Source organism: Oreochromis aureus, linkage group 23, assembly GCF_013358895.1.
Source record: "Oreochromis aureus strain Israel breed Guangdong linkage group 23, ZZ_aureus, whole genome shotgun sequence".
In the NCBI taxonomy this organism is placed as follows: Eukaryota; Metazoa; Chordata; class Actinopteri; order Cichliformes; family Cichlidae; genus Oreochromis; species Oreochromis aureus.
In genome coordinates, this window is record NC_052963.1 from 863,849 (window position 1) to 878,545 (window position 14,697).

General features: G+C 42.1%; 1 protein-coding gene across 2 annotated transcripts in view; it reads left to right on the forward strand.

Annotated features, from left to right (window-relative positions):
* The window catches only part of plcd4a (phospholipase C, delta 4a), an 80,820-nt gene that overhangs the window by 26,262 nt on the left and 39,861 nt on the right, over nucleotides 1-14,697 (forward strand). For both annotated transcript variants that reach the window (XM_031736308.2, XM_039606390.1), the window contains exon 8: nucleotides 4,676-4,820. In XM_031736308.2, the coding sequence (XP_031592168.1) occupies nucleotides 4,676-4,820 (145 nt within the window). The remainder of the gene's footprint in view (nucleotides 1-4,675; nucleotides 4,821-14,697) is intronic.

Here is a 14,697-nt window from a genome sequence, read left to right on the forward strand (position 1 = left end):
CTCTAATAGGATATTATGGTCGACAGTATCGAACGCAGCACTGAGGTCTAGCAGGACAAGCACAGAGATGAGTCCACTGTCAGAGGCCATAAGAAGATCATTTGTAACCTTCACTAAAGCTGTTTCTGTGCTGTGATGAGCTCTGAAACCTGACTGAAACGCTTCAAATAAGCCATTCCTCTGCAGATGATCTGTTAGCTGTTTGACAACTACTCTTTCAAGGATGTTTGATATGAAAGGAAGGTTGGAGATTGGCCTATAATTAGCTAAGACAGCTGGGTCTAGAGATGCTTTTTAAGTAAAGGTTTTATCACGGTCTGCAGGAGGCACACAGAATGGAGAATGAGTGGAGGACTCAGGTGGTTCTGCTTGTACGAAAGTATGGACCTCAAACCCTATACCATTTTAATCCTAACAGTGGAGTTATGTGGATTTTGTTAGCAATTTGAAGGTCAGAAAGAGTCCCAATGTATCTTTGTGGCACTGATAGGGTGCCAAGAAAGGAACTATTTGTGACACTAATGAGGACCGACACACACGGCTTGCATGTTGCAATGTGTTTTATTGATTTACAATGTTTCCACAAACTCTCTGTTTGAGCAGCTTTCCGGCGACAACACACACTAACCGCTCTCCAACCCCGGCAACATCCTTTAAAGTGGAGACATGATTCAATGATAGAGCTCAGGTGTGTGCTGAGCCAAGAAACCACGCCCCACCACACTACTGTACTACAGTGGTGTGAAAAAGTATTTGGCCCCTTCCTGATATCCTATTTTTTGTATGTTTGTCACACTTAAATGTTTCAGACCATCAAACAATTTGAAAATTAAACAAAGATAACACAAGTAAACACAAAATAGAGTTTCTAAATGAAGGCGTTTATCCTTACGGGAAATATATCCAAACCTACGGGGCCATGTGTGGAAAAAGTTTTTGCCCCCTAAACCTAATGACTGGTTGGGACACCCATAGCAGAACAACTGCAGTCAAACATTTGCCGTAACTGGCAATGAGCCTTTTTCCATCTCTGTGGAGGAATTTTGTCCCACTTATCTTTGCAGAATTGTTCTAATTCAGTCATATTGGAGGGTTTTCGAGAATGAATCACCTTTTTCAGAACATAACATACTAATGATTTGTCACAGCCCAAGGCGTCTCATAGTGACATAAGAGGTACCCTTCCACGTCCTTATAAAACACTCAGGTTTCTCAATATACTCCAATATAAACTTGCTCGCTGGGGTAAGAGACACTTAGAGTAGAGACTGAAGCTGTCCATTCCAGGACAAAGACATCAAAGTATCACTGATAAATCAACAATAAAATAACTTCATGTTGTGCCCATCAGATTGTGTATTCCAAACTGATTCAGACCTGTAAGTGAACAGATTTTAGGTACATAATGCTTTGTTAGGATTATTATTTTCATTTCACACATAAAGCACATGTATAGATTCATTCCAACCCGCTCTCATTCCCAACAGCCCGCTGTCATTCCCAATGCGTAAAATGCAGACGACTTTGCACTCCCAATGCCTAAAATAGCGACGATTTGTCACAATCGTCAGTATATAATGCGTTGGGATTAGAACCTGTTGCCAGCATCTCAATCAGATTCAGGGCAGCACTTTCACTAGGCCCCTCTGAAGTGTTCAGTGTGTTTTTCTTAAACCATTCCAAGATTAACTGTGCTTTGAATCACTGTCCTGCTGCCGAACCCAAGTGTCCTTCAGCTTGAGGTCACAAACAGATGGCTGAACATTCTCCTTCAGGATGTTTTGCTAGAAGGCAGAATTCATGGTTCCATTTACCACAGCAAGTTTTCCAGGTCCTGGCAGGCGGCAAAAGAGCCCCAGACCAACACACTACCACCACCATATTTTACTGTTGGTATGATGTTCATTTTCTGAAAGGCTGTGTTACTTTTACACTGGATGTCGATATGGGACACACACCTTCCAAAAAGTTCAACGATTGTCTCGTCAGCTCAGAGTATATTCCCCAAGGACTTGGGGATCATCAAGATATTCTCAGGCATAACTGAGATGAGTCTTTATGTTCCTTTTGCTCAGTAGTGGTTTTGGAACTCTGCCATGAAGGATCTCTTTCTCATGGTGGAGTCATGAACACTGACCTCAACCAAGCAAGGCCTTCAGGTCTTTGGATGTTTCTCTGGGGTCTTTCTAACATCTTCGTCACTGTACTAGATTTTGAGGATCTTTTGGTCTACTCTACGTTGTCAGACAGATCCTATTTAAGTGATTTCTTGATTGAGAACAGGTGGTGGCAGTAATCAGATCTCGGTGTGGCTAGAGAAATTGAACTGAGCTTTCCAAAGATATGATACACCACCATTAATTTATGTTATAACAGGGGGGGGCACTGATTTTTTTCACACAGGATCCTGTCAGAAAGTCAGTAGAAGCAATACAGAATCCCAGCCCGTTCTCACTCCCGAGGCGTAACATCCCGACGTTTTGTCATGTCCCACGGCGTTTCTGAGGAACGCGAAAGGTGACCTTCCACGTTGTTATGGTACGCGGCGGGTTCCAGGCCTGTATTGCAGCCCTAAACCTAACCTTATCCCTAGGGATGCAACGATACCAATTTTTTCAAACCGATCCGATACCGATACTTGGATCTGAGTACTTGCCGATACCGAGTACAAAAACCGATACTTCTGCCACACACAAGTTAAACTTAACCAGTAGTAAAGAAACGACCCCAGACAACTCTTTAACACAAACGAAACGTTTACTGAACGTAAGGGCAGAGACAAATACTGTACAACACATCCCTTTTTTAAACTCAAATGATATTCCAATTCCTTAACCAAATGAAATACACTGTATAAATGACATAATTCCCTTTCAAATTATATTAAACAACCCAACTTATGTTATCACCTTTTGGTAAGTGACTCACTAATATACACTCCAAAACACGTTATATAAATCCACTAAACATACAATATTCACACATGGGCTCCACACACTCACACTCACACTTGTTGCAGGCGTGTTTGCTGCTCACGCCGGACGATGGAGAAAAATCCTCTTCTCCCCAGTAAGAGCACAAAAGTCTGACTTACAGTTCCGTTGCTCGGTAGGTCGCCGTTCACCAGTCCCACACTAAATCCACTCCCTGCGGACCCGATGCTGTCTCTGCTACAGCGCGCGTTAGCCCGTCACTGTCCAGCTCTCAGACAGTCCATAGCAGCTGCCTCCGTGGCGCGCAGCCAAGCAGTCCGGCTAGCCTTTAGCCTCGGCGGTCATGGCTGGAAACACAGTTTTCCACGGACGGTGGTGCGACCGTTGAAACAAAAAGTCACTTCACCCACACTCTGTTGCGAAGCTCTCACACGGTTAGCTTTCTAGTCACACACTCTTTTGTGCAAGTTAACCTCAGTAAAACTAGCCGAGTCTCTCACTTTGGTTCAGCTAACCTCGTGCATCTCTCCATGCCGTTCTCTTCTGTGAACTGTGAACACCTTATGTGGCGTTCAAGTCCATGGGAATTATGAGTATCTACTACCAAATTCCCATCCGGGCTACATTAGTATCGGTTCATGGTATCGGTTGACTTTTACGAGTACGAGTACGCACACATTTTACAGTATCGGCACCGATACCCGATACCAGTATCGGGATCGGTGCATCCCTACTTATCCCTAAGCCTAACCATAACCTTATTTGTAACCTTAACCATAACCTTATGCCTAACCATAACCTTATTCCTAACCTTAACCATAACCGTATCCCTAAGTTTAAACCTAACCTTATCCCTAAACCTAACCATGACCTTATTCCTAACCTTAACCAGCACTTTAATGATGTGAAATAGTGTTTTCCCAAGCGATTTTAAGGGGAAAAGTGAAGATGTGTAGATTGAGTCCAACCGGTTCTCATGTGTCCGCAGTTTTCCGATGTCATCACGTAGGAACGCGTTGGGTGCCCGAAAACGTAATATGTTGACGATTTGTCACCTAGCGTAAAATGTTACGCTTTGGGAGTGAGAACGTGTTGCAGAATCCACAATGTGTGAATAAAAGGCAGACAGGGTCGAGTGAGTGTAGGCAGGGTCGTCTGGGTGGAGAGAAGTGTTAGGGATGATGTGTGACACAGGAATAGCAGCAACAGTGAAAGGGAAGGTGTACGAGATCAGTGAGAGAGACTATGATGTATGGTTTGGAGAAAGTGGCATTGACAAAAAGACAGGGTGGTAAGCCAGAGGTGGCAGAGTTGACAATGTTAACATTTTCATTGTGAGTGGTCAGAATGGACAGTATTTTAAAAAATGAGTATATTAGAGGGATAGTTCATGTAGAGGAGTTTGGAGACAAAGTTAGAGAAGCAAGGTTGAAATGGTTTGTGCAGAGGAGAGATGGTGGATATATTAGACAAAGGATTTTGATTATGGATCTGCTTGGAAGGGGGAAAACAGGAAGACCTCAGAGGAAGTTCAGGGATGTAGTGAAGGACATATAAAGGGTTGGCGTGACAGTGGAGGATACTAAAAATAAAGTGACATGGAGGCAGATGATCCACTGTAGGAGCAACCGAAGGAAGAAGAAGATGAAGGATATGTTCATGGCCATTGTATTTTTTACCTTTCTATGAACCAGAACAGAATCAATAATAAAGGAAAGATTGTATTTGTCCTTGTTCTTCAGGGCTCTGAATCGTGGCTGCCGATGTGTGGAAGTAGACTGCTGGGATGGTGCCAATGGAGAGCCCATTGTATATCATGGACACACTTTCACCTCCAAGATACTTTTCAAGGATGTGGTTAGCGCAGTGGGAAACTATGCCTTCAAGGTAGGATCACCTGAGTGGGTTATTTTACATTTTTATAAGGGAATATCAGTGTTTTGGTTGATGGCTGTCCTACAGCTTAAGCAAAATGCTTTGCCTAAAACCTCTGCTCCCTGATGAAACGGAACAATGTACAATGTATTTAGTATAGGATATCACACCCCCATGTGTCCTGGCTGAAGAAAAATCTACTCACACCTTTAAAGCACATGACCTGTAATGACACATGTGAGGCCCTGCCTGCACATATACACCCCTGTCATCACAGTCATAAACCAACCTTTCATTGTTTCCAGACCACTCACATGGCTTTTCTCCTTACTAATGTTCATTACCTCCCTGTCCTTTGGATATTAGAGAGACATCCCTCCATGCTGAAAGAGAGAGCTGCACAGTAAGCTACATAGAGAATGTAACCCATGGTGACTCTGAACTCATTAAGAGGCTGCAGTGGGCTGTCTGTGGGAGCCAGTGATCGACACTCCACCAGCCACATCGTCTTGTCTGTCTGGAGTGTAGTGAAAAAGCTATATGACTAAGCCAGCCTCCTCTCCTTCATTTAACTCTGGATACTGTCCATAACCAGGTATAGGAATGCAGGCAGACAGTGGTTAGTGCTGTTAGTGGTTAGCTCAGATATGAAATCTTTGAACACGGGCATGCTTTTTTTTGACCACTGTAGACTTCAGAGGTAGGAACCTCTGGAGACAGAAACCTCTGGAAAAAGTTCATAATCAGTATTTAATCAGAGCATTTTTTCACTGTTCATAAAAAACAATGAACACAAAGCACACATGACGGACCCAACCACACAGTTCGTACATTTCGGCACCTTTAATTGGTTGTTGTCACATACAGCGCTCGCTCGCGGCTTCTCTGCTGCACCTACACACACAACAACAACAACTCAGGACCCAATTCATTCTTATTATGCAGGTGAGGCGTGATTGCTGATAGAGCTCCAGTGTGGTGGTCTCCCCTGAAGCTGCACCACAAACCACACCCGCCACCTAATTTTACTAATAACCAAACATCTAAGTATAGACCAGAAACAGCTCTTAAGTATTTTTCTAGTTTCTTTACGGACACTATTAAGATTTTAAATAAACAAATATATAAATGTATCAAACAAAACTTAAAAGAATTTCAAGAAAATTGTACAAGAAATATTTGTAGAGTGACAACAGACAGCAGATAGATGTGGTCTGCACAGGTCCAGGGCTGGAGAAGTTAATCCAGTGGTTGGCTGCAAAGAGATAATTGCAAAGAATAATAAATTATCTAGCACACAGCAACAACAACAACCTGAACTGTTTGTCAGACACTAATTCAGATCAATGAGTTACTTACCAAATACAGCCTGTGACATCCTCCTCTCCTATCCACCCCACAGACTGTCTGTTCAAAGAACCTGAAATATTATCTGCATGAACTATTAGAGTGGAGCCTGAACCCACAGTGAGCAGCCAGATGTTTAAGGCGGTTTCACTAAGTGAAGTGCACTCATTGGCAGCAACATGAACATGTTTTAGGGGTGGCTGTAGCTCAGGAGGTAGAGCAGGTCAGCTGCTGATTAGAAGGTTGGTGGTTCGATTCCTGGCTTCCCCAGTTTGCTTGCCAAATATCCTTGGGCAAGATACTAACCCCGACTTGCTCTCTGCATTCATCGGAGTATGAACGATAGTTAGACAGCACTCACCGTATAGATAATAATGCTCGTATCGGGTGAATGCGGCGTGTTGTATAGAGTGCTTTTGAGTACCAGGAGAGTAGAAAAGTGCTGTATAAGAACCAGTCCATTTACCATTTTATAACATTTGGTTTACTCAGTTGACCTTTTTCTTAGGAATGATGCGTTCTTCTCATTATGACGATTTTTTTCTAAATCATAGAAGGTATGTTATACTGTACAACAGATTAATGGGACAGCAGTGCAGAAGCTTCAGAACTTGCCTTAGAATCCTCTGGTTTAAAATATTTCTTCAACAATAAAGTAACTCAGTGACAGTTGTCAGTATTTCCACTGCTGCACAGCAAACAATAATTGTTGATAGTTCATTCGGCAAACCTCATTTTTCAAATTGTAAACAAATACAGTTTAAAAGAGGGTTTCTGTTGCTGCCACAGTGTAATTCAGTTTAATGTAACCTGAAATGTCTATCAAAGTGGCCAATCATATTAGACCGCGTCCTCACTTGGGCTCCGCCTACAGACAGTCAAAAGTAAGTTTATTCATACAAGCAGAAGGTCCAGAGAGAGCCTAAAAGTGTAGCAGCGTGTGCAAAGCAGACACTCTCCCATGCATGATGGCTTCTTTGTATGCAAGGCTGCTGAATTCTATGCACATGGGTTGTTGAATTCACATGCAAGGAATCTAATTGCAAATTTCATATTTGTTGGAAACTCAATATTGCCCATCCATCTGCTGGTCTTACAGCCAGTCAGGCACAACCCAAGATGATGGGCAGACATTTAAGTTTTCTGTTATCATACAGTGGTGTGAAAAAGTGTCTTTCCAATTCCTGATTTCCATTTTTTTTTATATGCTTGTCATATTTAAATGTTTTAGATAATCAAGTAAATGTAAATATTAGATAAAGATAATACGAGTACACACAAACTGTAGTTTCTAAATGAGGGTATTTATTATTAAGAGGAAAGAAAACAAATCTGCATGGCCCTGTGTGAAAATGACTGACCCTCCCTCGTTTTAACATAAACTGACATCTTTGGAGAACTGAGTTCAGTTTCTCTACGCAGACCTGATTACTGCCAACACCTGTTCATATTCAAGAAATCACTATACAGGACCTGCCTGACAAAGTGGGGTAGACCAATAGAACCTTTAAAAGCCAGACATCATGCTGTGATCCAAGGAAATTCAGGAATTAATATGAAACAAATTTATGGAGATCTCTCAGTCTGGAAAGCCATTATATGGCTTTATTATGGCCTTATAAGGCCATTTCTAAAGCTGTGGGAGTACAGTGAACCACAGTGAGAGCCATTATCCACATATGGCGAAAACATAGAACCTTTCCAGGAGTGGCAGACCAAAATTACCCCAACAGCACAGCAATGACTCATCCAAGAGGTCACAAAGACCCCAGAACAACATCCAAACAACTGCAGGCCTCAGCTGCCTCAGTTAAGGTCAGTGTTCATGACTCCACCATAAGAAAGAGACTGAGCAAAAATGGCCTGCATGGCAGAGTGTCATGGTCCTGGGTTTTTGACCCAGTGTTTTGCATTTGTGGAGTTTTGAATCTTGGCTATTCATTATTGTGGTATTCCTACAGCACATGTGTCAAACTCAAGGCCCGCGGGCCTTATTTGGCCCAGCATACATTTATATCTGGCCCACGAGATCATTTTATATAATTTATTATTATTGTTATACATGAGGCATTAATAACATACACAATACTACAGAAAGTAGGAAAGCTAAAGAAGAATCTAACATTTCAGGCATTTTTTCACCAGAGCTGTTTTGTAAACAAGTTTTATTGTAGCAGAGGAGATAACCAAATCAGCCCGGACATATACCCATGGAGAGTTTCTGAAGAGTGGCATGATGAAGGTGTGCAACGTTTGTGTCCAGACAAAAAGCAGATTTTGGCAAATGTGACTCTGAGCAGAAATATGATGTTTTATCAGGTTTCTGAGATGGCCTCTGATTTATGAACACAGTTGTGTGAAAGAAGCAAAGACGTTATTGCATACTCTCTTGCTGTGGATACCATACTGCATCATACACCAGGAAACACAAACCATAAATTTTATCCAAGCTAAAGGTTACGATCACTGTCAAGTTCAGTCTTTTATGTGGGAAATAGATTCAGATCGCCAAAATTCCTTATCATACAGAGGTCCGTTGGCTGAGTTGGGGAAAAGTTCTTAATAGAGTTTTTGAGCTCAGCAAGGAAATCTGTCAGTTCATGGACATGTATGATGCGGTGAAGGCATTTCAAGTGAAGCTGTCACAAATGCACCAGTGCAACGTGCCTCACTTTCCCTGTTGCCAAGTAATGTTGCACCAAGTCAGCGGACTTTGCTGATAAACTGAGCACACTGTGCACTGAGTTTGCATGGCACTTTGGTGATTTTGAAGCACAAAAAGAACATTTCGAGCTGCTTCGTAACCCATTTACAGTTGACGTGGAAACTGCACCTGTGCAGATTCAGATGGTGCTGCAGTGTAATGGTACACTCGAGGCAAAGTACAACACTGAATGGCCCGCACAGTTTATTAGTTCCATTCCTGAAGCAATGCCCCAGCTCTGTCTACATGCGGCTCAAACCTTGTGTATGTTTTCATGTTTTGTTTTGTTTTTCTGGGGTTTTTGGCAGCATGTTCATATTTCTAACATACATAATTTTGACAGGATATACTTTTGTGGAGAGCAAAAATATTTAAAGTTAAAGGTTTTTTTTAAGTTTATTTATTCTGCAATAATATTCCTGTCTGTTTTTATTCATATTCATGTTTAAAAAACATTGTTTTATGGTGTTCACTAAATGTTTATCTTGTTTGGCCTGCGACCTAAAGTGTGCCTTGAGTTTTGGCCCCCTGTGCAATTGAGTTTGACACCCCTATCCTACAGTAACTTAGATTTCCTAGTTCAGTTTTCTTTTGTTTATGAGTTTTTTCTGATTGTGTTTTTCCCTTGTGGTTCTGGTCTAGTTCCCTGAGTGTTTTCCTTTCCCTTTGTTTCCTGTGTATGTCAGTCTTGTTCTCATTTCCCATAGTCTTCGTCTCTGTGTTCTGTCTTTAGCGCACACCTTAGTCTCCCCAGCCTGTTGTGTCTCTTGCTCCCTCTCTCTTTGTGTCTTAGCCATGTCTCTGTTTCGTCTCCCTTACCTGTTCCCATGTTAATCTCCTTATATTTCATCCTTTGTCTCCTCAGTCCGATATGACCTGTGTTACCACCTGTTGCCCATCCTCTTGTTATCCAGTGTATTTAAGTCCTCAGTTTGTCTTTGCTCCTCATCACATCATCAGTCTTCATGTAATCCTCCGGTCATGTTCCCCCCGTGCTGTGTGCTCCATGTTTTGCTTTCTAGTGTCTAGCTACCATGCCAAGACTTTAGTGTTTTGTATTTTTAGTTTGTAGTTATCGGCAATAATTCAATTCAATTCAATTTTATTTATACAGCGTCAAATCACAACAAAAGTCGCCTCAAGGCGCTTTATATTGTACAGTAGATCGCACAATAATAAATACAGAGAAAAACCCAACAATCATATGACCCCCTATGAGCAAGCACTTTGGCGACAGTGGGAAGGAAAAACTCCCTTTTAACAGGAAGAAAGGCAGAACCAGGCTCAGGGAGGGGCGGGGCCATCTGCTGTGATTGGTTGGTTTGAGAGAAGGAAGACAGGATAAAGACATGCTGTGGAAGAGAGACAGAGATTAATAACAGATATGATTCGATGCAGAGAGGTCTGTTAACACATAGTGAGTGAGAAAGGTGACTGGAAAGGAAAAACTCTCAATGCATCATGGGAATCCCGGCAGCCTACGTCTATTGCAGCATAACTAAGGGAGGATTCAGGGTCACCTGGTCCAGCCCTAACTATATGCTTTAGCGAAAAGGAAAGTTTGAAGCCTAATCTTGAAAGTAGAGATAGTGTCTGTCTCCTGAATCCAAACTGGAAGCTGGTTCCACAGAAGAGGGGCCTGAAAACTGAAGGCTCTGCCTCCCATTCTACTTTTAAATACTCTAGGAACAACAAGTAGGCCTGCAGTGTGAGAGCGAAGTGCTCTAATAGGGTGATATGGTACTACAAGGTCATTAAGATAAGATGGGGCCTGATTATTTAAGACCTTGTATGTGAGGAGCAGAATTTTGAATTCAATTCTGGATTTAACAGGAAGCCAATGAAGGGAAGCCAAAACAGGAGAAATCTGCTCTCTCTTTCTAGTCCCTGTCAGGACTCTTGCTGCAGCATTTTGGATCAGCTGAAGGCTTTTCAGGGAGTTTTAGGACATCCTGATAATAATGAATTACAGTAGTCCAGCCTGGAAGTAATAAATGCGTGAACTAGTTTTTCAGCATCACTCTGAGACAGGATATTTCTAATTTTAGAGATGTTGCGCAAATGGAAGAAAGCAGTCTTACATAGTTGTTTAATATGTGCATTGAAGGACATGTCCTGGTCAAAAATGACTCCAAGGTTCCTCACAGCATTACTGGAGGCCAAGGTAATGCCATCCAGAGTAAGAATCTGCTTAGATACCATATTTCTAAGATTTTCAGGGCCGAGTACAATAACCTCAGTTTGATCTGAATTAAGAAGCAGAAAGTTAGCGGCCATCCAGGTCTTTATGTCTTTAAGACATTCCTGCAGTTTAACTAATTGGTGTGTGTTACCTGGCTTCATGGACAGATAGAGCTGCGTGTTATCTGCATAGCAGTGAAAATTTATACTATGTCTTCTAATGATGCTGCCTAAGGGAAGCATGTATAATGTAAACAGAATTGGTCCTAGCACTGAACCCTGTGGAACTCCATAATTGACCTTAGTGGGTGAAGAGGACTCTCCATTTACTTGAACAAATTGGAGTCTATTAGATAGATATGATACAAACCACTGCAGTGCAGTACCTGTAATACCTACAGCATGTTCTAATCGCTCTAATAGGATATTATGGTCAACAGTATCAAACGCAGCACTGAGGTCTAGCAGGACAAGGACAGAGATGAGTCCACTGTCAGAGGCCATAAGAAGATCATTTGTAACCTTCACTAAAGCTGTTTCTGTGCTGTGATGAGCTCTGAAACCTGACTGAAACTCTTCAAATAAGCCATTCCTCTGCAGATGATCTGTTAGCTGTTTGACAACTACTCTTTCAAGGATGTTTGATATGAAAGGAAGGTTGGAGATTGGCCTATAATTAGCTAAGACAGCTGGGTCTAGAGATGCTTTTTGAGTAAAGGTTTAACTGCAGCCACCTTGAAGGCCTGTGGTACATAGCCGATTATTAGAGATAGGTTGATCATATTTAAGATTGAAGCATTAATTAATGGCAGGACTTCTTTGAGCAGTTTTGTAGGAATGGGGTCTAAAAGACACGTTGATGGTTTGGAGGAATTAATTATTGAAGTTAACTCAGAAAGATCAATTGGAGAAAAAGAGTCTAACTTAACATCAGTGGTACTAAAAGTAGCTGTAGATAATATTACATCTGTGGGATGATTATTGGTAATTTTTTCTCTAATGATAAGAATTTTATTTGTGAAGAAGTTCATGAAGTCATTACTAGTTAACGTTAAAGGGATTGTTGGCTCAGTAGAGCTCTGACTGTTTGTCAGCCTGGCTACAGTGCTGAAGAGAAACCTGGGGTTGTTCTTATTTTCTTCAATCAGTGATGAATAGTAAGATGTTCTGGCTTTGCAGAGGGCTTTCTTATAAAGCAGCAAACTATTTCTCCAGGCTAAATGATGATCCTCTAAATTTGTGACACACCATTTCCTCTCCAGCTTACGAGTTATCTGCTTTAGGCTACGTGTTTGAGAATTATACCACGGAGTCAGGGACTTTGGATTTGAGGCCTTAGTTTTCACAGGAGCTACAGTATCCAGAGTCGTGCGTAGTGAGGAGGTAAAATTATTAACAAGATAATCGACCTCTGTTGGAGTAGCGTTCAGATAGCTGCTCTGCTCTATGTTGGTACAGGGCATTGAAGATGATAACAGTGGGTGGATTATATTCTTAAACTTAGTTACAGCACTTTCAGAAAGACATCTACTTTGATAAAGTCTACTCTCCACTGCTGTGTAATCAATTATTGTAAATGTAAATGTTATCAGGAAATGATCAGACAGCAGAGGGTTTTCAGGAAACACTGTTAAATGTTCAGTTTCTATGCCATATGTTAAAACAAGATCTAGAGTGTGATTAAAGTGGTGGGTGGGTTCTTTTACATTTTGAGAGAAGCCAATTGAGTCTAATAACAGATTAAATGCCATGTTGAGGCTGTCATTTTTAGCATCTACATGGATGTTAAAATCACCCACAATAATTATTTTATCTGAGCTGAGCACTAAATCAGATAAAAAGTCTGAGAAATCAGAGAGAAACTCTGTGTAAGGCCCAGGTGGACGATAGATGATAACAAGTAAGACTGGTTTCTGAGTTTTACAGCTGGGGTGGACAAGGCTAAGCATCAGGCTTTCAAATGAATTAAAAGTCTGTCTGGGTCTTTGGTTGATTAATAGACTGGTGTGAAAAATTGCTGCCACACCGCCCCTCGGCCTGTGCTTCGAGGTTTCTGGTAGTTAGAATGACTCGGGGTGTTGATTCATTTAAACTAACATAATCATCCTGCTGCAACCAGGTTTCTGTAAGGCAGAGTAAATCGATTTGTTGATCAATTATTAAGTCATGTACTAACAGAGACTTGGAGGAGAGAGACCTAATATTTAATAATCCACATTTCACTGTTTTACTCTTTGGTTCAGATGTGGATACTGTATTGTTCTTTCTTTGTGATTCTTTATGTTTAAGTTGTTTATTGCTGGTTTTAGTTTGTTTTTGTCTGTTTGGGAGCTGACACAGTCTCAATGGAGATGGGTTTTGGGGGTAGCAGGAGGAGAGAAGCTGCAGAGAGGCGTGTAAGACTGCAACTCTGCTTCCTGGTCCCAACTCTGGATAGTCATATTTTGGGGGTTTAATAAATTGGTCCATATTTCTAGAAATGAGAGCTGCTCCATCCAAAGTGGGATGGATGCCGTCTCTCCTAACAAGACCAGGTTTCCTCCAGAAGGTTTGCCAATTATCTATGAAGCCCACATCGTTTCTGGGACACCACTCAGACAGCCAGCAATTTAAGGAGAACATGCGGCTAAACATGTCACTCCTGGTCTGATTGGGGAGGGACCAGAGAAAACTACAGAGTCCCACATTGTTTTGGCAAAGTTACACACCGATTCAATATAGATTTTAGTGACCTCCGATTGGCGTAACGGGTGTCATTACTGCCGACGTGAATTATGATCTTACTGTATTTACGTTTACCCTTAGCCAGCAGTTTTAAATTTCCTTCAGTGTCGCCTGCTCTGGGCCCTGGAAGACAATTGACTATGGTTGCCGGTGTCTCTAGCTTGACATGTCTGAGAACAGAATCACCAATTACCAGAGTTTGACCCCAGCGGGTGTGTCGCCGAGTGGGGAAAAACGTTGAGACACATGAACGGGTTGGTGGTGTACCTGGGGCTTCTGTTTAGGACTATGCTTCCTCCTCACCGTCACCCAGCCGCCTCTTTCCCCAGCTGCTTGGGGTCTGCCGGGGAACAGCTAGCGGGCCTACGCTATCTTCGGCTGCACCAGCTACAGGGGCCTGGCTAGCTACGGGTGAATGAAGGGTGCGAAGCCGAGTCTCCAATTCAGTAATCCTGGCCTCCAAAGCTGCAAATATGCTACATTTGTTACAGGTATCATTACTGCTAAAGGAGGCCGAGGAGTAGCTAAACATCTGACACAATGAGCAGGAAAGTGCAGGAGGAGCAGGTGAAGTAGCCATGGTGCTAACGAGTCGGCTACGAGCTAAGCTAAGCTAGCGAAACAGTAAAGAGACAGTGAGTGAATACTTTGGCTATAAATTAGGTAGTGAGTACACAGAAAGGGTGATTCAGATGAAGCACGTTAAGATTATACTATGAAAAAGGGATGTATCAAAAGATTTAAATTACATCTTTAAAGCTGCTTAAGTTCAGGTTTTGTCTCCACAGTCCTGCATTTGGGTCCTCATCCTGGCTGCCACACAGCCAGACCTTAATGGATTGGATTTCATATAGCGCTTTTCAAGGCACCCCTATGCGCTTTACAGTGCCACTATTCATTCACTCTCACATTCATACACTGGTGGAGGCAAGC